The sequence below is a fragment of the Sceloporus undulatus genome, chromosome 5 (genome assembly GCF_019175285.1).
Source record: "Sceloporus undulatus isolate JIND9_A2432 ecotype Alabama chromosome 5, SceUnd_v1.1, whole genome shotgun sequence".
Taxonomy (NCBI): domain Eukaryota; kingdom Metazoa; phylum Chordata; class Lepidosauria; order Squamata; family Phrynosomatidae; genus Sceloporus; species Sceloporus undulatus.
In genome coordinates this window covers 44,790,717-44,812,842 of record NC_056526.1, presented here as the reverse complement: position 1 = coordinate 44,812,842, position 22,126 = coordinate 44,790,717, and the positions used below count along the sequence as shown (strand labels likewise).

At 38.3% G+C, this 22,126-nt stretch overlaps 1 protein-coding gene across 1 annotated transcript in view; it reads right to left on the bottom strand.

The window, feature by feature from the left end:
• Positions 1 to 1,082: 1,082 nt before the first annotated feature.
• The window catches only part of LOC121931839 (uncharacterized protein C3orf20 homolog), a 35,080-nt gene continuing 14,036 nt past the window's right edge, over positions 1,083 to 22,126 (bottom strand). The window contains exons 7-12 of the mRNA XM_042469914.1: positions 20,878 to 21,094; positions 19,909 to 20,007; positions 15,441 to 15,705; positions 14,455 to 14,571; positions 8,269 to 8,411; positions 1,083 to 2,613 (exon numbers count right to left, since the gene is read on the bottom strand). Coding sequence (XP_042325848.1) covers positions 2,466 to 2,613; positions 8,269 to 8,411; positions 14,455 to 14,571; positions 15,441 to 15,705; positions 19,909 to 20,007; positions 20,878 to 21,094 — 989 coding nt within the window. The 3' untranslated portion in view covers positions 1,083 to 2,465. The remainder of the gene's footprint in view (positions 2,614 to 8,268; positions 8,412 to 14,454; positions 14,572 to 15,440; positions 15,706 to 19,908; positions 20,008 to 20,877; positions 21,095 to 22,126) is intronic.

The window sequence follows — 22,126 nt, the reverse complement described above, 5'->3', positions numbered from 1 at the left end:
TGAAGTAACGTCAGACTGATAAATTGTACTTAGTTCTCACTGTATTAAATAAACCAATTCCTGTACAGTGGGCCCTCGCCTTATGCGGGGATCCGTTCCGGATCCCTCCGCGTAAGGCGAATTCCGCCTATGCTCAAGCCCCATTGTAAACAATTGAATGGGACGCGACGCCCCTTCCTCCCTGCGCGCGCCCCGCAGCTTGAGCGCGTATGCTCAAGCCGCGTAAAGCGCGCCCGCGTATGACGCAGGTGCGCTGTATTAGGATTTGTACACCATCTTGAAAAAGATTAATTCCCACATTAAAAAAAAGCTCTGACATACTGGTAATTATGTAACCGGGGCTTGCCTGGGGGCTTGCATAGTCTGTTTTATAGTCCCTGGAATCTGATGTGTGTGAAATGTGGAAAGGCAAAGGAGCAGAACCTGTATTGAAATCAAGGGTATGGTAGTGTTGTCTGGAGATGACACACAACACCATCCTAGCCATTTTTGTGGTTCCTAAGAATTCAACCCTCTGCCCCAAATGGGAAACTTCTGTCACTAAGGCTGCATCTGCACTGCAGAAATAATCCACTTTGACACGACTTTAACTGTCATGGCTTAATGCTATGGAATTCTGGAAACTAGTTTGTTGTGACAGCACAACTCTCTGACAAAAAAAGCTAAATGTCTTACACACCTAAAATTTCCAGAATTACTTGTGCTCTGGTAATTCTGAGAGTTCTTATTCCAACAGAGTAACTTTTCTAAGCTCTGGTTACAAAAGTATTCAAGCATCAATTTACCTTTTACTCCAAGTTACCTGAGTCTGCAATCCCAGGCATACTTACCTAGGACTAAGCCCTACTGAATGAATTGGGGACTTACCTATGAGTTTATATGTATAGAGCTGTGCCATAAATTAATTTCTGCCCAGTGAAAAAAATGAAAATAAAATTCAGTTGAAACCATTAATGTGTAAATTATCCTATTACCTGATCTCAAACCCATCAACATTTAGGCTATTCTGTTATCTTGATGTAGCATTGTCACACAGAAAAACAAAAGAATCCTACTCCAGAAAACACACAACTCTGTAATTGAGAAATGAATATGGATATTTATTTAAATTAAAATTGAGTTCTCTGACAGCATACTTATCATATACAAGAGCTAAAGATAAAAAAACCTGAATCTGTTTTTAGTTATGTCAATCTCAGTAAATAAAACCTCTCCCAAATTTTAGTCCCACTCCCAAAGTCTTTGACTCTGACTCCCATCATTTCTTTTCACATTGTGGCTGGAGGTAATGAGAGTTGTAATTAAAAAAAACTTGGAGAATGCATCAGGGTTTTCTATCAATTTCAGTCCTTGGTGGAGGGGACACACAAATATTTTCTTTTGCATCCACCTCACATTTTTGGTCACTGCTTAGCAACTTTGTTCTCTTCTATATAATGATTTTCCTTCGGCTTATTAATATATTTGCAGTAAAGTATCTTAGCAAAACTGAAGTTCATCCAAAACTGAATTAGAAATTGGATTCCTCAATTTAAATGGTTCTGCATTTCAGTGTCGGTGCCGCCCTTCTATAAGTTGTATAGTTCAAAATCATGAGAACTTTCTGGTGTATTTCAAAATATAAAGTATCAAGAAAAATGTGCGAACATACAACATCAATAATAAGAATCTTGTAAGGGCCATGATTCAAAGAAGTGCAAAGAAATATGAGACCGCCACTGTAGGAAAATGCTCCATTAGAAGTATGACACTGCCTTTTAACTTATCCTAACTTCAAAATGGGTTTGTTGATGAAAATCACAAAAATGTGTACCTACTGCTTTGTTTTCTGACGCTCTTGTACAGAAATGTCCAGTTACCTTTGAAGTTGAGGGAGCTGGGAAGAACAGCAACAGGGCTCTCTGAGAGGCACTGTCTGGAAGAAATTCTCAGCAAATTGAGGGGCACATGGGTCCTTTCGGATAACAGCTATTTCAGATCTGCTGCAATTCCATCCATGGACTTTCGGTGATGATGTGTCTGGTATGAGAACAATCTTAAGATCACCAGGACAAGGAGTACAAGTGAAGAGCACAAAACTGTGTTATAAACACTTCCTCCAAAAGAACTGCCTTTGGAAGCAACTGAAAAGTATACTAGTTTTTGATAATATATCTACTTTTTTTTCTCTTGAAAATTTATTCGCTTTAGGAATACTGGACTCACATGAGCCAAGAGTCCTGTGATAATCAGCCAGCTATCTCCAGATATCTGGCCAGCAAAGAACTGGTTACTGCTGTGCAATTTGATTCATGTCTTGGATTTGCTCTTTGGTAAGAGCACAGCAAGGTTGAGGCACTCCAAAGAAAATCATAAGACATTTCTATATAAATCATCTTGAATTCTTCCTACATATATTCTCTAGCTTAGTTGATCTTGAAAAGACAGGTAGTTGTAACATTATGCAGTGAACCTAATCAGGAGCCTCAGCCCATCATTTTCTGTAAAGTTTTTCTTCTCAAAGCCATTTGCTCATCCCATCTGTCAGTGGCATAAGAAATGCATCTAGAAATATCTTGTGAAATTCTTCCTTCAGTGTGTTCAGGGAAACTCTGCAAGCTATTTTCAATCAAACTGGAATGCAAAGACAAACCCCACAATAAAAATGTAGCCCCAGCACTTCTACACTTTCATACCCATTCACTAATGTCTAGTTAGAACATTAGAGTTCACAAATACACATCAACAATTCATAACATGTTTTGTATGTAGTTTCTATTATGTGCTTATCTTACTAGATGCTTCGCTTGAGAAGCTGAACAAGTAGAAGACAAACTAGCATCCTGGCTGTTAAAATATATCACCACCACCTCCTATTCCAGAGGTTTGAAACCTGTAGGTCAAATGATGCACACTTTTCTCTTCCAACTTTTATGCATATATCTTTCTATCCTAGAGTGCAATTCTATGCATGCTTACCTAGGAATAAGCCCCACTGAAGACAGTAGTTCCTCTTTCTGAGTTAACAGCACTATTCAATACATATTTATTCATTTCATTTGCTAAGGACTTACAGATACTTATCTTAGATCTCTTCCCTTTAACAGCTGTTATGAGCTCAATGGTCATTTAATGTTTTGGTTTTGGATGTTCATGTCACACCAACTGTTTTTGTTTCTAAGTGTTGTAAACATGTACTTTTAATATTAATATTCTAATTAAAGAAAATACTTCAATTTGAACCCTTTGCTGAATGCAGTTAGCTTTACTTTCTCCTTAATTTCACTCCATATAATTGGCTACTGTAACTATAGTCCGTATTCTAGATGGGGACTGAGAAGAGTACACATTGACCCCCAAAATTCATTTTACTTTTTAACTAAGCAACCTGGTTACTTAATTTATATTAACCAGAGTTAGTCACTCAAAATGTCTTTCTTTTGCTTTAAAGTTTAATACAACCAAAATGTAAGAGTTTTGCCTTTGATTCACATTTAATTAAATTAATTAAATTCATGTTTTGGTTTAAGTTACTGTAACATTCACTGTGTCTGAGGTCCAAAAGGGCACCACCTTGAGTAACCATTTCTAAAGGTTTTACATTTTTTATTACTTATACTGTTTTATTTATAGACTTTGTGTACAGTTGGTCTTTAGCGTCTCTACTCCCTCCCCCCAGCCTTCTTGGCATATCCTGGTTAATACTGTTCCTTCTTCTTTAGCATCCATAATTCAGGATCTGTGGTTAAAATCTGCTTTTCTTCAGTATGGTACTTTTTGTACAAAGTGTAGTAAAATACCTGGCGAGAGGGGCAAACTAATGCTATATCAGCACTGAAGGTATTTGTCTATTAATATAGATGCTTGTTTATAATTTGACTTTCCTCTGAAGGTTAATTTCTTGCTAAATGATCTTGGCAATAGCTAGTTTATGCAGCAGACAGTGCTGGCTCACTGTTGCAGGCACTTTACTAATGAATGTTGGTTACTCTTGTTCATATACTTGCTGACTGAAGTAAGATTGGGTATATGTAATTTTTCCTCATGCAGTAGTTCCAAGGGACACCATTAATGATCCAAATAAGATATTAATGGCTCTGCAGCAGTCCAATAAGAACCTGTCTGTAGGACTGCTGCAGAAAGAGACTGTCATATTGAATGAAAAGTTTGCTAGCCAAGAAATGTAAGGATTTATCAATAGAGAGAAGATGGCAGCAACTGATGAAACTGAGGGTGCATACTGGTAACACAAAAAGATGCCTAAAGGAAGGTTTTTCCCCCATGCTAGCTTGGTCTATGGCGATGTCCCTGGTTGTTTGTTTTTGTTTTGTTTTTTGTGTGGCCCTTTTAAAACATAGAGATCCAGGGGACTTATTTGAAAGGTAGGTACAAAGGAAAAACCGGAGTGCCACCTCTTCTCACAGACAAATCCACAGATCAATAATGCCATTTCGCAGTCTTTGAAAAGTTGTCTGTACACAGCCTCACAGACTGCAGCCTCTCTGTTATAGTGAAGTAGTGGCCTGAATCACTTTTATGGAAAAGACACTTCTATCTTCATGCTAAATATGTGCATTTGCCTCAGGAGTTCTTCACATGTATGTTACTCTTAAGCAACTCTCTGCTGCTATTGATACTAGGAGTGGAATTTTACATACAGTTATGACAACAGTATGCTGTTAGGAGCTGAATGGTTTGTTTTTAGTTAGTAACAGAGGATAGGCTTGTTGCACAAGGGCAAGCTATTTTCAGTAGTTAAATCTATATGGTGTGGAGCTGAATTTATTTATGTGACATATTTATGCTTACTTTATGTGACATATTTCATGAAACTAAATGTATTCATTTTCACTTTCTTTTAATCATATCTGTTAGCTTGATTTCATGCTTGTTGTTAAGGAAGTCCATTTTGTCTTATCTTCTTTTGGTATTTTGAATGTTTGTCTGATACATTATCAAAATATATACAGGCAAATACAAATATTATTTGAGGAAAAGTAACACATCCAGTCCAGATTGTCATTCTTTCCTGTATAAGGAATCATACTTGTTTCCTGTACTAACAAGAATGTATGTATACATATGAAGACTTAAGATTGTAGCTTTTAAACAGTAAACAAAAAAATCTTTGTTTCTCAACTTCTCTATTAATTCTTTAGATGCTTGACTTATATAAGCTGTACTTTTATATGACTTTCTGAATTTCTCCTTTCTCTCATTAAAAACTATATTTCCCTCTTCTTTCTGCTGTTTGACAATGTTGCACTCATTTTTTAAGCACAACTCGTATGTCTCATATCCAAGGTTATACCCATTTTAGTCCACATAATTTCTTCTAAACTAACAGTAGTTCCCTGGTTCAGTCACTACTGATGGTTCAGTAGCTTCATATCTATACTGAAAAAGTCTTCAATCATGTCACAGTGTACAAAAAAGATGGTGTGCACAAAAGCAGAGTTTAAGTTTATTTAGTTTAGGTTTGATTTACTTTAAGTGATCATAAGCATTTAGTTTAATTTAGTTTAAGTTTGATTTAGTTTAAGTGATCATAAGTATGTATTCCAATATTTTCCTACACATCATAAGAACAGTCTTGTTTTATGTTACTCTTTGGCATTTAGTGTGTTAAATAATTATGCTAATGCAACCCTGGTGGTTCTTCCACCATGGATTCTCCAAAGGATTGCTGTCACTGATGTTTTATTGGGCAGTATTTGCATATTTTGAGTGTTTTGTTCAGCAGAATGGATTCCTTCTATCTCCTGCAGCTCTTTGCCTCCCATCTGCTCACTAGAATTAACAGGGCAAGGTTGAGGAGGAGAAAAAAAAGTCCCAAAGTGAAAATGGCAGACCCACTGCCAATCTTGATCACATAATCTATAATATATCACTCAGTCAATCAGCTACAGACCTACTGTGGGCACATCTAGAAACCTGAAAAACTTGTTGGGGGCATAACGGTTGCTATGAGGGTCTGCTTAATCACTAAATAGCTGCCATGGTAGGCCTCTATAATCAGAGGGAAAGTAATTTCACCCATAAATTTCATGGAAGGATAATTGGTGATGCAGGACTATCACTATTGTGAAAAGGGCAGGAAAAATCCAAACTACTTCCTACCCATATGGCAAAACAAAAGATTTTATATACTAGTAAATTAAATTTGAAAGGAACAGAAAATTGCACATACTCTTCCGTTATGGCCAATGTTAAACCCGACAAATTTAAATATATTAAAACATTAAGAATCATGGAGCTCAATGTGCACCTAAAGAGATGTCTGGTGGTATTATGGTACCACAAGAGTCACTACAAAATGAAAGAATTTTAGATAATGCATTGAAATCTTTTAACTAAATTATACTAATTTAATTTATAACTTACATGTGCATATTGTCATTGGTGCTTAAGGCCTTATTGTTGGTGCTTCATATAATTAAGATAAAGGTTACAGTTTATTTCTTTTTTTAAAAAAAATCTACTGTACTGCTCTGCCTCATTTAGCAGTATGATGAATTATTTAGCAATATGTTAAATTGACCTGGATGATTATTATGCTCAAATATTTCCCTTCTCTGTCTTTCTTTAGTCTGGCTGTGAGGAGATAAACTGCGCACACTTTCCTGCTAGATGCAGTTTTTGGTTATGTCCAAACGCGATAAAATGTCTGGATTCTAGTTTGAACTATGGTTTATAATCCTAATGTGTTCATATAAACCATAGTTAAAAGAAAACATAGTGCTTTATTCAAACATAGCAACATGATAGTTTAAAACTGAAGCAAATTGTCGTGCCAGAAGAGTTAAAGAGCATAGACATAAGCCCAATACTCGAGCATTTTAATTCCATTCACGCTCCATATATATTTGTGTATAAATCAATCCCTTGTCATTGCTGCAGTTTCTTCACTCCCTGCTTCTGTGAGGGGTGGACATCCCCTGGTGATGCAGGAGCTGGTACTGACCGCTCACTCCCTTTTGCCATCAACCGGCCTTTCTATCTTGCCAACCAGTTAACCTGAAAGCAAGCTCCACTCATCTGGTCATTGCCCTCTCCAGATCCTGGGGGAGCAGCTGGTGTTATTTATTTATTTATTTATTTCTGGTTTTTTTGTCTTTTATTTGCCTTCTCCTGCTCCTCTCCACTGTAGAAAATGTGGTTGGGTGGTGGAGAGGAGCTGGAGAAGATAGGCAAAAGACAATAAATTATCTGCTTTTCCAACAGAAGTGGAGGGATCCAGCAGAAGTGCTGAGCAAAGAAACAGCAGTAGTGGGGTCTGTTTGTCTCCTCTTACTCCTCCTCTCCACCTTCTTTGAGAAGACAAGCAGGCCATCTGTGATCAACCAAGGGCAGGTGAGGAACCCCCCAAATCTTCATCGCCACCTCTGTTTCTTGGCTCACCACTTCTGCCAGGTTCTTCTGATACAGCTGAAGGAGTGGCTGGTTTCTTGTATTTTGCCTGCCCTCTCCGTCTTCTCTCTGCCACCCATCTTCTCACCCCAAAAGAAGCCAACTTAGAAAGAGAGAGAGAGAGAGAGAGAGAGAGAGGCATTGACCTTTGGAGCTTAGTCTGTCAAGAGAACTTAAAAGAAACACCCAAGCCATTTGATCTCTCTGCTACACTGGGGAAGCCCTCTAAAGAAGCTTCCAAAGCGAAAATGAATGGAGGACATTGCTTCCTTCAGGCTCTCCCAGCAAGAGCTAAACTTGGAGTCTGGGAGCTTAGTCCATATCAAGAGAGTCTGAAAGAAACACCCACCCCATTTGTTCTTTTTGCCATAATGGGGAAACTCCAAAAAAAACTGCTGCCATTTTTTTGAATAGGCATTACAATATACCATATTGACCCATTAATAAATTGACCCAGATTTTGGGGGTTTGTTTTTTGACATAAATTTTTCAATGTAGAGATGAGTATATACATTAGTTTAGCACTGTGTCGAAATGTCACTGCAGATTCTCAGATTCTAAAACACATTAAAACCAATAGCCTCCAATTAAACTAGCATGCCTTAAAGTGTGCTTACATCAACTACCTATTTACATAAACTTTAATCTATCAAATAAAATTTAAAAAAATAGTTTGTTACATAATTTTTAAATTACTGAATTTTACCACTGTTTTCATAAAGGAAAAGAAAGTAAAACAACTTAAATGTGCCACCAGTCTGTGAATTTGCCCTTTGGAACCAAATGCTATCTTGTCACAATCACTGTAAGATGTGCTGCAACAAAACTGGACATAGACAAAAGGAGTCACAGAATCAATGGTGTTGTAGAATATAATACCTGAATCTATAATCAGCAGGTAAATAGTAGCACCTATTGTAGTTGCTCCTTGTTAGGACAATTTGTTTCTGAAGGTCTTTCACAGATTTGCTGTATCCATTGAAAATGTAGTTGGCAAAAAGCAGCTTTCCTTGGATGTACATCTGCCAAAAATAAATAAGATATCAGGATGTGAGAAGAATGGAAAATCCACTAAAAATGTTGGCATGGGTTGACAGCTCAAATAATCATCTTACTTCCGTTGACATTTATGAGAGAGCAGCAAAGAAAATGAATGAATTCAAAGACCTAGCCATGTTAGTTTGGAAAATGAGTATGCAAAGGGATCTTGTAGCACCTTAGAGACTAAGTGACAGACAGAAGCTGGTAGCTTGACCTGTGGTGTACTTGAACCTACCCTCAGATGCATGTAACAAGAATCTGAGAAAGTGGGCTCAAGTCTATGATAGCTCATACTACTAGTTTATTTCTTTCATGTAGAAATATATCTGCACTGCTGAAACAATCTAGTTAGACACCACTTTCACTGCCATGGGTCGATGCTGTGGAATTTTGGGAATTGTGGCTTGAGAGTTTTCTAACAGAGAAGGCTATATGTCTCACAAAACTACAGTTCCAGAATTCTATAGCATTGAGCCATGGCAGTTAACGTGGTGTCAAACTGGATTGTTTTTGCTGTATGGATGCAGCATTAGTCTCTAAGGTGCTACAAAATCCCTTCACATAAAGAAATTGAATGGTAGTTGTATTTTCTATAATGTTTATATAATGCATAAGGTATATAAAGATGGAACTAGTATGTCATGGCATCACACTCTTCAAATTCAATCTGTGGTTTAAGTTTGGGAATTTGTGTCTTTTTTTCTTGTTCTTCAACAGCTCAAAAACCTACCATATGTGTCAGTCTTAATGCAGACCTTTGGTTGTGTCCATGTTCCATTACCTTCTATGTGCAACCACAGCTGGTTGCTAAATCTGGAATGGCCACATATTACTTGCTGGTAATGAACCAAGGCATTCCTAAAATTTATCTTCTGACATTTTATTCAGTGTAAGCTTCAGGGACACAGGTTGAAAAATATTCCATATGGAATTCAACCACAGGATTGTACTATTACCTTTGGTTTTCATTTTGGTTCACATCCAGTCAGCCATGGCAACATAGAAATGTAAAAATAACAACATGCAATACTCCCAAAACAGAGATAATGGCCTAGAATATTTTATGTAATGATCTTGTGAGTCATTTAACCTGTTTTCACAAATTATGCATCAGTGTAACTAGCAATTTATAGTGTGCTCTTAACACTTTTTGTTGGCAGAGAATGTCGTATCTCACAGAGATTTCTTCAGTTCAGTTGTCTTGAAAATAACAAAGTAGTGCATTCTTTTCCATTACTTTTTAACAATAAATGCCTTATAATCCCTTTGCTCATCCTAGTTATCAATAATCTAATCTGTATCAACTATTTCAGTTTACAGACAATTTAATTGTGAAAATTATATTTTAGAACAACATAAAGTTGAACAGTTTGGATGCCTTCATCTCTTTTGTTTTATTTTTGGAAATACTGTGGGCCCTTCCCATCTGAGGGGGTTTGCTTCTGCTCCCCTCCTCACAGATAGGAAAAACCATGGGAGCTCAATAATAGGCTAAATCCAATATGACATGATAGTGTTGGGATATTCTTTCCCTTGTCTATGCACCATTCTGTGGTACCAAAATCTTGCAGAGGTTTTTCCATCTGTCTGAGTATGGTTTCAGGCTGTGGGTGGAGCAGGATGGAGGGGACTCATCCACTCTTCCATTTGTGGAAGTAGCCGCTGCCAGCAGAAGTATGCAGTTGGATACAGACCAGGAATTGAAAACATAGGGGGGAAAGCTCTGGGTTTTGGTCATTGTTTTGTATACAGCTATTTCAAAGGTGTTCTGTCATTGAAATGTGAAACGTGCTGCTAGGCAAGAGTTCTACCAATACCATGGGCTACCAAAAAGACAATTTAAATTGGTCCAAGAGTAAATCAGGGAGCCAGTGTGGTGTAATGGCTTGAGCATTGGACTATGCCTCTGGAAACCAGAGTTTGAATTCTGGCTCAACCATGTAAACCTACTGGGTGACCTTGGGCAAATCACATTCTCAGCCTCAGAGGATGGCAATGGCAAACCCTCTCTGGAGAAACTTGCCAAGAAAACACCATGATAGTCACAATAGGTAAGAAACTGCTTGAAGGTATACAAGAAGAGTGTCAATCAGGTCTGATCTCTCACTACAAGCCAGGATGACTAAACTGAGCCCACTATACCTTGGACATATCATGAATAGCTATTTGAAAATACAATTATCATCAATGTGGAAGGCAGTAGGAAGAGGGAAAGTTGGATTGAATCGATCAAGGAAGCCACAGCCCTGAGTTTGCAAGACTGGAGCAGGGCAGCAAATGATCATGGCTCTTGAATGCTTCTCATTCATAAGGTCACCATCAATTGAAATTGACACCAAATAATAATACCGCAATATCCCTGAAAAATAGCTTGCCTTGTGTATATCAGTAGGTGCAGTATATTTAAGAGGCCTTTTATTGCCCATTAGGATTAGGAACTAGAACGCAACTCTTGGGGCACAAAAATAAAAAGCAAACCATTTTCACTTCTAATTCCTGCACTCCAAGTTGCTATACCACATAATGTTTACTTTTGAGCAAAACAGAGTCAGAGTCAAGAGTCAGTGAGTGCCTATTTTAATGATTCTAACTAGGAACTCATACAAGCTTCTCTATCAGGTTTTTATCTTCCAGAGGGAGATGGGAAGGACAAAAGATTCACCAAACTGATGACAGCACAGTCAGCTACAGGTCTGTGTCTAACACTTATCCAAAAAGGAAATCCTGCTGAATCAGAGGGAATTTAGAAAGAGGACAGTCAGGATGGGGGTTGCTTCTCTTGAATTGTAGGATATTTGTAATGAAAAGGCAAGCAGAGAAAAAATAATTTTAAACATTGATACTTGGTCATTGTTTGTTTTTAAATGGAATTGAACAGGGCCACTTGGAAAGTGGAGATATATTTTAAAGAAAATGCTTTTAATCCTAATCTTGCATCCAATATTTTCTTAATGAATTTAACAGCAAAACAGAAAGAGAACCCTAATCAAATATAGCAGACCTCCAAACAATAATAGAGAAAAAAGATTAACATGTCTGTTAGAAAGCTGGCACAGTGAAAAGGGACTGGGGCAACAACTTCTGCTTGCCCCCTGCCCCTATGGATCTCCTGCAGAGCCTGGAAAGAGCTATTTCTCCAACATGCCTTCTCCACACCCGTCCTCCAGAGGACTGCCATTATTAGCACAAAAGCTGTCTACTATATATACTCATGTATAAGTCTAGAAATTTTAGTCAAAAAATTGACCCCCAAAACTGTGTTGACTTATCCACGGGTCATTGTAAGTACTGTACTAATACTTATTTTAAAAAGAACCATCCCCTGGTGAAAGGCAAGAGTATAATCTGTCCTGGAAGGACTGACCCCCATTATACTCTCATCCATCCAGCTTTTAATTTGAGCACAATGTCTGCTGGAATTTTGTATATTCTTTGACATTGTCTTCCTTTGCTTCATATTCTTTGTTACATGCCTCTAGGTATTACTCTCAACTTATCCATTGGTCATATCAAAATCCCTAATTTTGGCTCCCAAATCTACCCTTGACTTATACATGAAATTGATTTATTGTCACGTATATGCAGTATATGAAATTGGCTTTTTTCAATGAAGGCAATTGGCTCAGTTAAGCCAAATGCAATTTAAAAAAATTGAACACAACATGAAAATAACTCCCAATTTTTACTGCTTATGAACTCTGTAAAATACAACATCTACTAACTGTTACTTGTCAGTTTTTTTGGAAAAGAATATGCAAAACTTAATTTATAAAACGTGGACTGTAATGTTATCTACAATATTTTGGGAAAGTCTCACTTTCAACTTGGTAGGACTTTCCTCCAAGTAAACATGCCTATGATTAGGACAGAGAGATAAAAAAATTAGCTTTGCCTCTGAAGAATTTTTAAAAAGTGGTCTCCAGTACTGCAAGCATGGTTCTTACATAACCTCTGCATTTTATGTGTGATCTGTTAATATTACATCCCATGCCTCTGTAAACGGTCCTAATCATGGTCTTGTCTATAGGACATATAAAGGGAGTCAAGTTTAATGGTTTAGACTCTGGTTCTAAATAGCATTATAACAGTTAAAAAAAGAAAGAAAGCTGTGCTTAGATCAAAATGGAAGAGATATCTTGTTTAGAGATTAATGAAAAGCTAAATTGTAGATGAACAGGAGCCCTCTGCTGGGAAAATTCTGACATTACAATCTCTTTCCATTTACCAGAACAGGTTGAGTTTCCTTTATCCAAAATGCTTGGTACTAGAAGTGTTTTGGATTTTGAATTTTTATTTTGGAATACTTGTATTTCATATACATACACAGTGAGATATCTTGGAGCTGGGACCCAAGTTATAATACAAAATTATTATATGTTTCATATGCATCGTATACACATAGCCTAAAAGAATTCAAAGACAAAGCTGTGTTAGCCTGGAAAGTCAGCATGCAAAGGGATACATAACAGTTAGTCTCAAAGATGTTACAAGATCCCTTTGCATACATAGCCTGAAGGCAATTTCATTTGTTGTTGTTGTGTGCTTCCAAGACATTTGTCACTTATGGCAACCCTAAGGTGAACCTATCATAGAGTTTTCTTGGCAAGTTTCTTCAGAGGGGTGTTGCGATTGCCAGCTTCTGAGGCTGAGAAAGTGTGACTTGCCCAAGGTCACCCAGTGGGTTTTTGTGCTCAAGTGGGAAATCAAAACCTATTTTTAATAATATGGCGCATGAGACAAAGTTTGTGTACATTGAACCATCAGAAAGCAAAGGTGTCCCTGTCTCATCTACCCACGAAAAAAGTTTGAGGTTTTGGAATATTTCAAAATTCAGAATTCTAGATAAAGGAGACTCAACTGTACTTCTAACAGGGAAACAGCCAGGAAAATACTGTATTACTTTTGCTTCCAGGACAAGAATAGGAACACTGGATTAACTCAAGTTTTTTTTCCTTGCCAGGGGTAAATGGTATCCTGATGTGAGCTAACACCACACTCTGTTTCAGTGGGTCAGGGGTCTACTTCTGCTTGTTTGTCTCTGTCTCTTTCATGCATTCTGCAAGTCAAAAATCTATTACAACAGAAAATCTTGTAAAAATTAATTTATTACTGCACTAGTTTAAAAGAAACTCCAGAAGGATTTTATATTTTTCTTCTCTATATTCAAAAAGCTAACTCAACAGGCAGTAACCATTTTACTTTTGGAATATAGACAAAAAGCAGCATATCCAACCCCACAGTACAAACATGCCATTTGCCAGAGCATTGGGATGCATCCACACTGCAGAAATAATCCACTTTAGCACCACTTGGCACCACGGCTCAATGCTATTAAATTTGGGGTATTGTAGTTTTATGAAACATTTAGCCTTTTCTGTTAGAGAACTCTAGTGCCACAACAAACTACAGTTCCCAGGATTCCATAGCATTGAGCCATGGCAGTTAAAGTAGTGTCAATTAAATCCATTCCGGGTTGTAACAAAAACAAAATTGTGAAAAAGTCTACACGGGGTGTGTGTGTGTGTGTGCAGGGACGTAGCCAAGGGGGGGATCTGGGGGTCCGGACCCCCCCCCCTTCCATTAGAAAAATGAATGGTGTGTGCTGCTGTGCCGCCGCACTCAAGCCCCATTATAATGGTGGCACTTAGTCTGGACCCCCCCCTTCCTAAAATCCTAGCTACGTCCCTGGTGTGTGTGTGAGAGAGAGAGAGAGAGAATAGTACTTCTGAAGGGTACTTGTCTGAGAACGAGATGAAAAAAGTACAATCTCTTAGAAACAACATGAATTTGGACATAAGAGCTGCACATATACATGGGTTTTCAGCTTCCTCATTTTAGTAGCACTGTCCAAAGCAGCATTCCATGTGATGCCAGAGGTTGAAACTGACCTCTTTGGAGCTGGACTCAGGTATATGTCTAACTCTGGTTTCCTACTGATAACTCTTCAATTGGGAAGAGACAAATGAACTGAACTGAGTGTAAGTGCAAATGAAGAGCAGTGAAGAGAAAATAGCTGTAACCTACCAAAAACATTCCAGGACCAACATTATGCCTTTTTACCAGTAATGAACCACCATGGCCTGTAAATTCATCTGCGCAGTTGATATCATATTTGAACAGCCGAAAAGAATCTAGGCGACCCTGGAGAAACAAAAACAGGAATCATTACAGAAATGTGTCAATGACGACAACAACAAATCTTGTTTGACACGCAGTATTCCCACTGATCAAGACATCATTAAAAGAATTGAGTTATCCTACTCTTTACTGTTCAGACTGGCAACTGGCCCAAGCATTTGACTTACTAAGAAGCATTACAGATTGTCAAAATATTTCCATGTTATACTTTCTCCTTACTAAAAATATCTACGTTACTGATGCTTGTTTAGACCTAGGACACTTGTAGGTCTATTGCCAAGAGGCTGTTGCATGTAAGGGGAGCAAACACACCAACAAAATCTGTTTGGAGTTTGAAATGCCACAACTTTATTCATAAAAACAGTATAGTATTGGCCTGGCATGAGGCATGGATCCAACTGTCAGACAACCTGCCTGTCATCTAATGATGTATCCCCCTGGCCTGCCTGCTAGCCAGAAGTCAACTTGGAGTGCCAGCCCACATAGGTGCAAAGTGACTCACCTTTTTGAGTAAGTCATAGCTACCATCCCCCAAGCTAGACCTTCAAGATGCCAATAAATTGATGTTTATGACAGCAAACTGACATTCTGACTACCAGTGTGCACACTTTGTGGACAACAATACTGAGCTTGAAACAGTTCGGTGTTTTAGATTACAACTCCCAGAATTCCCACGCCAGCATAGCCAGTGTGCTTGCTGGTTGGGGGCTTGTGGGAGTTTTAGTCAAAAAGGGAACTTTCCCAGGTTCTGGAAAATCCACCCAAGCAACTAAAGAGAAGGAGAGACTTTTGCACTAAGATGTTTAAAATATGCTTGCTTCTTCTGCACCAGGTATTTGGCAGACTAGGATATCAATACTAGAGAGGCCCACCTGTGTACAAGGCATACTCCTGTTCTTATTCTTTCTCTCATAGAGCTGCTCCAGATGCTCATCTGTCTTGGGGTCATAGGCTGTTCCCTGTGAAGTAGTCACACAGACCACAATGATTTGCTCTGGGGATGACACTTGGTTGTTAATAATATGATCATACTCCAGGTCTGTAACATACGGAATCTGATAGCTGCTGCATCGGCATGTCTTTGTTTCATGTCCCATCATTGTTCTTCGAAGGGCTACAGGGCAGGCACTGTTGAAACTACATAATGAGAAAGCAGTGGTACAAACAAATTTAAATTGGAGAAGGCCTGAAATAACAAAAGTATTAGTCATTACTAGAGCAGACTCATGAGTTACAGATGTATAATCTGAAATTGAAAGAACTGGAGCTGACAGCTAGTTTAACATTTGGGGTTGCTAACACTAATGGTTCTCCTCTGCCTGATGTAAAAAGATTCCCAGAGTATTTGCAAAGAGGACAATATTGACTCTTCACCAGTTCTGAAAGAGCTTGTGTGGATGCAGAGGTGAATGATGAGGAGAGAATGGGATATTTAAAATCTCAAATTTGTGGAGGCTTGGTAGACATCTATGGGAGATGAGGCTGGAGGAAGCAAAAGTTGGTTTAACCCCAGAACATCACAAAAAGATTGGGGGAAAAACTTGAGGAAACGGATACAGTCCTCACTCCACATTTGCAGGTTTCACCTTTGCAGCTTTAATTATTCATGGATTATTTGCCCCCTCCACTACTGCACTACACCATTTTGACTGGAAACAAATCAACCTGGTGGGGTGGTTGAACCTGGCTGCACACATGTTCCATCACTAGCATACTTGCTTGATGGGAAAAGGACAGGGGGATCATGATGACAGGGGGATTGCAATGCGGGAGGGTGTGTGCATACATATGTGCATTTGGTCAGTTGCGTAGACAGGTGGGCAGGCAGGCAGATAGGGATTGGATGAGGTGATCATGAGAAGAGAGGTTGTGTATGTCTCTTCACTCACTCATATGAGCAGGCAGGAAGGGGACCACAGGAGGGTGCATGCGTGTGTTTGTTTACTCAGGTGGCCTTAAAGCAGTTCCAAAGGCATAAGAGATGGTTGCTGTACTGCTCAGAGGTGGGGCAGCCTGCCAGCCATTGGCTTCTTTCTTTGAAAAGAGCAAAGGGACACACCTTTTCCTTCATGCTGACACATGTGCATTCACATTTTCAACATTTAATAATAAGAGGTGTGATTATTTGCATTTTTAAAAATATTTTATTTTTTATTTTTTTGCATTCACTGCAGATCTTGGAACTGAACACCCACAAATCCAAAGCAATCCAGAGATGCCAAGATGCAAGGTTGTTTCTTTCATACAGCTGTATACTATTCTCCTGACCTGAAATTTACATAGGATTCCCATTGATCTCTCTTTAGGTACAGGCAAGCCCTCTTAGATTCATTAGCTAAATTGCAGCGTAGGACGTTATCAGACAAGGGAAATTGGAAGTATAATCCAATGGCAATCCAAATGCAATCATGGGGTTCAACATTATTTCGTGAGAGGTGATCACACACAATTTCGGGCAATGGCAAGCTATTTTCGGGCAATGAGAAGTCAGTTCGAATGCAATTCGCATTCACGTAAACTCGATGAACTACCAAATTCACATGAATGCATTCTGGCCTCACTTTCTTTTCATTCAAAATTAAGAGAAATCCCTCCCATGTGATAAACTCCCCAGTCTTCACACCATTCCCTAAATTGTAGTTGGAGGTGCTAGGTAGTTTATAATTTGCTGGAGATCTCTAGCTTTTCTTCCCTGAAAAGGATTGACTGTTAAAACAATTTTAGTCTAAGTGTTGGGATACCCATTATTTTTCTGTTTCTTGTGAACCATTTCCCCCACATGAACCTCCTTAGACTGTTTTTCTGGGGGCTTTGTCAGTTTATTTTCACTTCTTTTGCTTAGCAATGTCCAATACTAATTAAGCCACCTTTAACCATTCCCTCCTGTCAGCCTCCTCCTTTATTTTAATAGCACCTAGGGCATCACTGTCATTAAATAATATTAAGAACAAATTATAGAATTTAATTCCTAGCATTGAAATCTGACATCAAACATTCTGTCTTAATAGTGAATATTATTTTAAAAATCCAGAGGTGATGAAAAGGTAAAAGCCCACTCCACATCAACAGTGAAGGGTCTTTATGACTATATTATATGGATCAAAGTCTAGGATAATGAGTGCCCAACTGCATATGTTTCATTACCCCACATAAAGAAGATGCCCAAATTAAAATAATGATTTCAAGAGCATGTTCTGGTTTCAAAATCAAATGCCATAGGAAAGAATAGAGACAAATATTTCACAAGGAAATGAAGATTCATCCACTTAGACTAAATGTGTCGTTGAAAGGCTTCACTGAAAGGATTACTCTAGAGAGGTCTTTGGTTGCCAAATTTATGATTATTAAGAAAGCAGTACAACAGTACACAATAATATTCTCCCTTTTGTAATATCCTCCCTTGTCTAACTCACACATATTTTTCCTTGCATTTCTGTGAATGATGATTGTGCTAAGGGCAAACCTTTTCAAAGCAAAAATCAAAAACTCAAATATCACCTGTTAAGAGAGAACTTAATATAAATAATATTTTTCCTCCAATAGCAGCAGCAACAACAGCAGCCCCACCCCCATTGTTTTCTTTTTCTAAAAGTCTAACGTAGCCACAGCTTTAATGCTTTCTCTGGTTCTGAATAGCAAAAAAACAAGCAAAAGAGAATTCTGTTAGATTCTTTCTGTGTGGATAATTGAGCTGAATGTGTTTTGAAGATAGCTTAAAACAGTGTGGGTATTTGAGACACTCAGACACTAGATAACTAGAGATAAGACTCTGGGAAATGCTACCGAAAGAAATTCTAAGAGGCAAGCACTTTTGTGGAGCAACAAGAAAAACATGCTTGAAAGGCTCCCCTGGGTCTACCAGCACAAACTTGATTCCACAACTGAAGGCTGATGACCTGGCTACACAGGAACAGGCCTGTTTACTTCCTTTGTACATCCAATGAGAAAAGCGACCACCAAAGTTCAAGACACATTCATTTTTACAAGATTACAGAATCATACAGTTGGAAGAGACCACAAGAAGATATGTATGGTAATTTATTAAAAATGAATGAAATATATTTTTGAATTTCAGCTATAGACCTGACATTGAATTAAGAGTAACAGGAAAGGGTCTCACAGAAAAAGGAATGCAGGACTTGGGATAAAATACCTTAAGATTATAAATAAGTGGCTCTGCTGAAATGGTAGTGTTGTTAAAAATATTGGATGAGGTCTGGAGATGATTAAAATGTTGGATGAGGTCTGGAGAGACTCACATTCAAATCTTCTGTCTGCTGTACAGCTTATTGGGTGGCCTTGGGTGACACATCACATTGTCAGGCTAGGCAAGGTTAGTATAGACCCATATGTGCTGCCCTAGGCATCTAGGAACAAGGGCAGAACATGACTATAATATATAAATTAGGGTCCTAATATATTAAATGGTTCCAATTGTCATATTTTCCCTACTCTTTGAAGGGATGGAGGGAGTGAAGATGATCATTTGAACATGTATTTGAGATAATAATACAGCTGCAGTCCTACATCCACTTACCTGGGAGCAAGTTCCATTGAACACAATGGGTGGACATGTAGCAACAGCAAGTACATTTCTATACCGCTTATCAATGGAATTAAGCACTCCCTAAGTGGTTTGCAGTGTGTAAGTTAATTGTCCCCAACAAGTTGGGTACTAATTTTAGCAACCTCAGATGGATGCCAGGCTGAGTCAACCTGGAGCCACTGGCTGGTATCGAACTCACAACCTTGCAACTGTGAGTGAGTGGCTGTAGTACCGGCATTTAATCACTGCACCACCAGGGCTCTTCCCCATGTATGAACTGCACTGTAAATAGTACACTATAAAGTAGAGTGTGTGGGCCAGATGTAGCTTGTGGCACCCTCCCAGCAGGTCTATAAGCCTCTCCTATTACCACACAGCAGCTGGGCTTCTTTTCAAGCCTCAATGCAGCAGGAGTGGTTCTGGGTATGTAGAGCTTGAGTACGAAGCATTAATCTTCCCTGGGTATCACAATTGTCTTGGGCTAGAAATTAGTATTGAAACAAAGTTTGCCACTGGAGCCTATGAGAGGGGTTTTTATATATATAATTAAAGAGCATGTAAGAGCCCAATGAAGAGCTGTATGGATAGAGGACTGACTCAACCAATGGGTCCTCCCACTTTAAGCATCTGGCCATCTGAAAAGTTACCCACAAGCCAATATGGCCCTTGGGGTGAAAAAGATTCCCAACCTCTGTTCTAAGCAGTAATGTAAATGGCATTATAAAAGTCCTAATAATTATGCTATTCTGAATATTCAAACCAAACAATGGCCATTTGCATTTAGCTTCACTTACCTTTTTGCAGGAGACTTTGGGGGTTTGTCTTTGTTTGAAATGAAGTGAGGCAGGACTGCTTGATTTGTTTTTAAAATAGTGCTCAATACCTGGGGAGCTCTGCAAGCCAAAACAACCACAATTAAGATAGCTGCATGCCAAGCAGAGCCGTGAAACAACTTTGCAATTCTAAAGTTGTCTACACTGGTGCATAAAACTCATTTCTAAAGGTTGCATCAAACACTGCACACAGTGGGCACACAGTGTATACAGTCATCCCTCCATATCCATGGATTTTTATCCACAGATTCAACAATTTACAAAATGAAAATATTTTAAAAATACATAAATTACAAAACAGAAGCCTTGATTTTGATGTTTTATATAAGGGATACTATTTCATTATGTCAATGTATTTAATAGGACTTGAGCATTCATCAAGTTTGGTATCCATGGGGGATCCTGGAAAGAACCTCCATGGATAGCAAGGGCCCACTCTATTTAACATTATGATCCCAGTTCCTAAGCACAATTTCTTAGCATACTGGATCCATTACTCCAAACACATGTATCTAGAATTCCTAACACATACTTTCAGAGCAAGATTATTAAGCAGCAAGATCCAAGCATGTGGCAAACTTATCAGCTCTATCTGTTGCCATGGATCAGCATCCATGTTTCTAGAGAGCATAATACCAAATTAAGAGGTTCTGGTAACTTAAATAATTTAGAAATAGAATAAATCTCGCATTGGTTTTACATCTAGTTTTAGAAGATTTTCCAAATTGCTTTTAATCTTCACAGCATTATTTTTTTTTGGAAAAAAACCTTTTTACACTTTCATAAAAGAGAAGCAGTATAAAACTGTAAGTTCTGAGCCAAGTATGGAATTTATCCTCAAATATATATTCAGCTGAATGCTGAAGTGTTTGTTTCCCACTGGAAAGTCACTAGGTAAACCGAGGTACACTTGGCTTCCTTTGCTTTTACCTAGAAGAACCAGACAATAGGTCTTGTGCTGGGTGGCTGTATGCTGGAGCAGACTGGAAAGGAGAAACATTGTGTGATAAAGAGGTCTCATGGTCACCATTCCTCTCTTCCGGTGTTGTGTTGGGGTCTAGAAATACACTCACAAACTGTGCTTTGCACTGTCTGCCACCTCTCTGAGGAAAGGCTGAGCTTTTATGTATACGTGGTGAGCTGATTTCTGAAATACAAGAAACCACCAAAGTCAACCCATATATCAAAACATAAAGAAGCCTCACACTTGCCTCTATGTTGAGTATGTGTGTGTATGTGCATGTGCATGTTTCTCAACAAGAGCAACAATGGGAATCACTGTGAAAAAAGACTCTTAACAATTAACATCATGTTTTAATAAAAGGCTTTAAAGATTATTATCCCTTAATGACTAGTCTGATCATCAGTATAAAGAATTTGCAGCTGATTTTACCTTCTGCCAACATCAGGAAACATAGTACCCAGAACTAACCAAACTGTTTTGATATAAATTTTTTTACCAGAATCATCTCTTTCCATCCCCGGAAATTGAAATACAGTAATAACACGGTACAAAAAAGCAATGATTTGCTGCCTTTTTATGTGCTGCTGCACATTCAGTCTGCCTAATATCTACAGGATATCTCTGATTATGTGCAAATTCCATTTCAAAATGTTGTGTTTGAGTTCATTTTCTGCTTATTTCTAATCTTGTTTTTCAGACAAATGACTTCCCCAACAGATCACTATCAGACGAGCTCTTAAAGAGGTACTATTCCAGTGTGACTCCTCTAGCTGCCTCCTGTTGCATGCTGGGATTGGCAGTTTTAAGGAGGGGTATTTAGAATTCTCAGGCAGAGAAGTTCAGCTCCTTAAAACTGCCAATCCCAGCATGCAACAGGAGGCTGCTAGAGGAGTCACACTGGAATAGTACCTCTTTAAGAGCATAGTGTGATAAACATCAGTGTGATTAAAATACATAACTCCACTAGCTTTTCCTCTGTAGAAATGAAAACCAACAATTTACCCCCTCCCAAAATCTCAAAATATATCCTATAAACATACACAGTGATAAAATGTGAAATCAACATTCACATTCAAGGCTGTCTTTTATACAGTACAGTACAAATTCAATCAAAAGTATTAAGCAAAATAATATGGTTCCACTGAAGTTACAGCTCCTCTGCAAGCAAAAATCAGAAGTTAGGCTAAATATTATGCATTATGAATTGTAATGTTT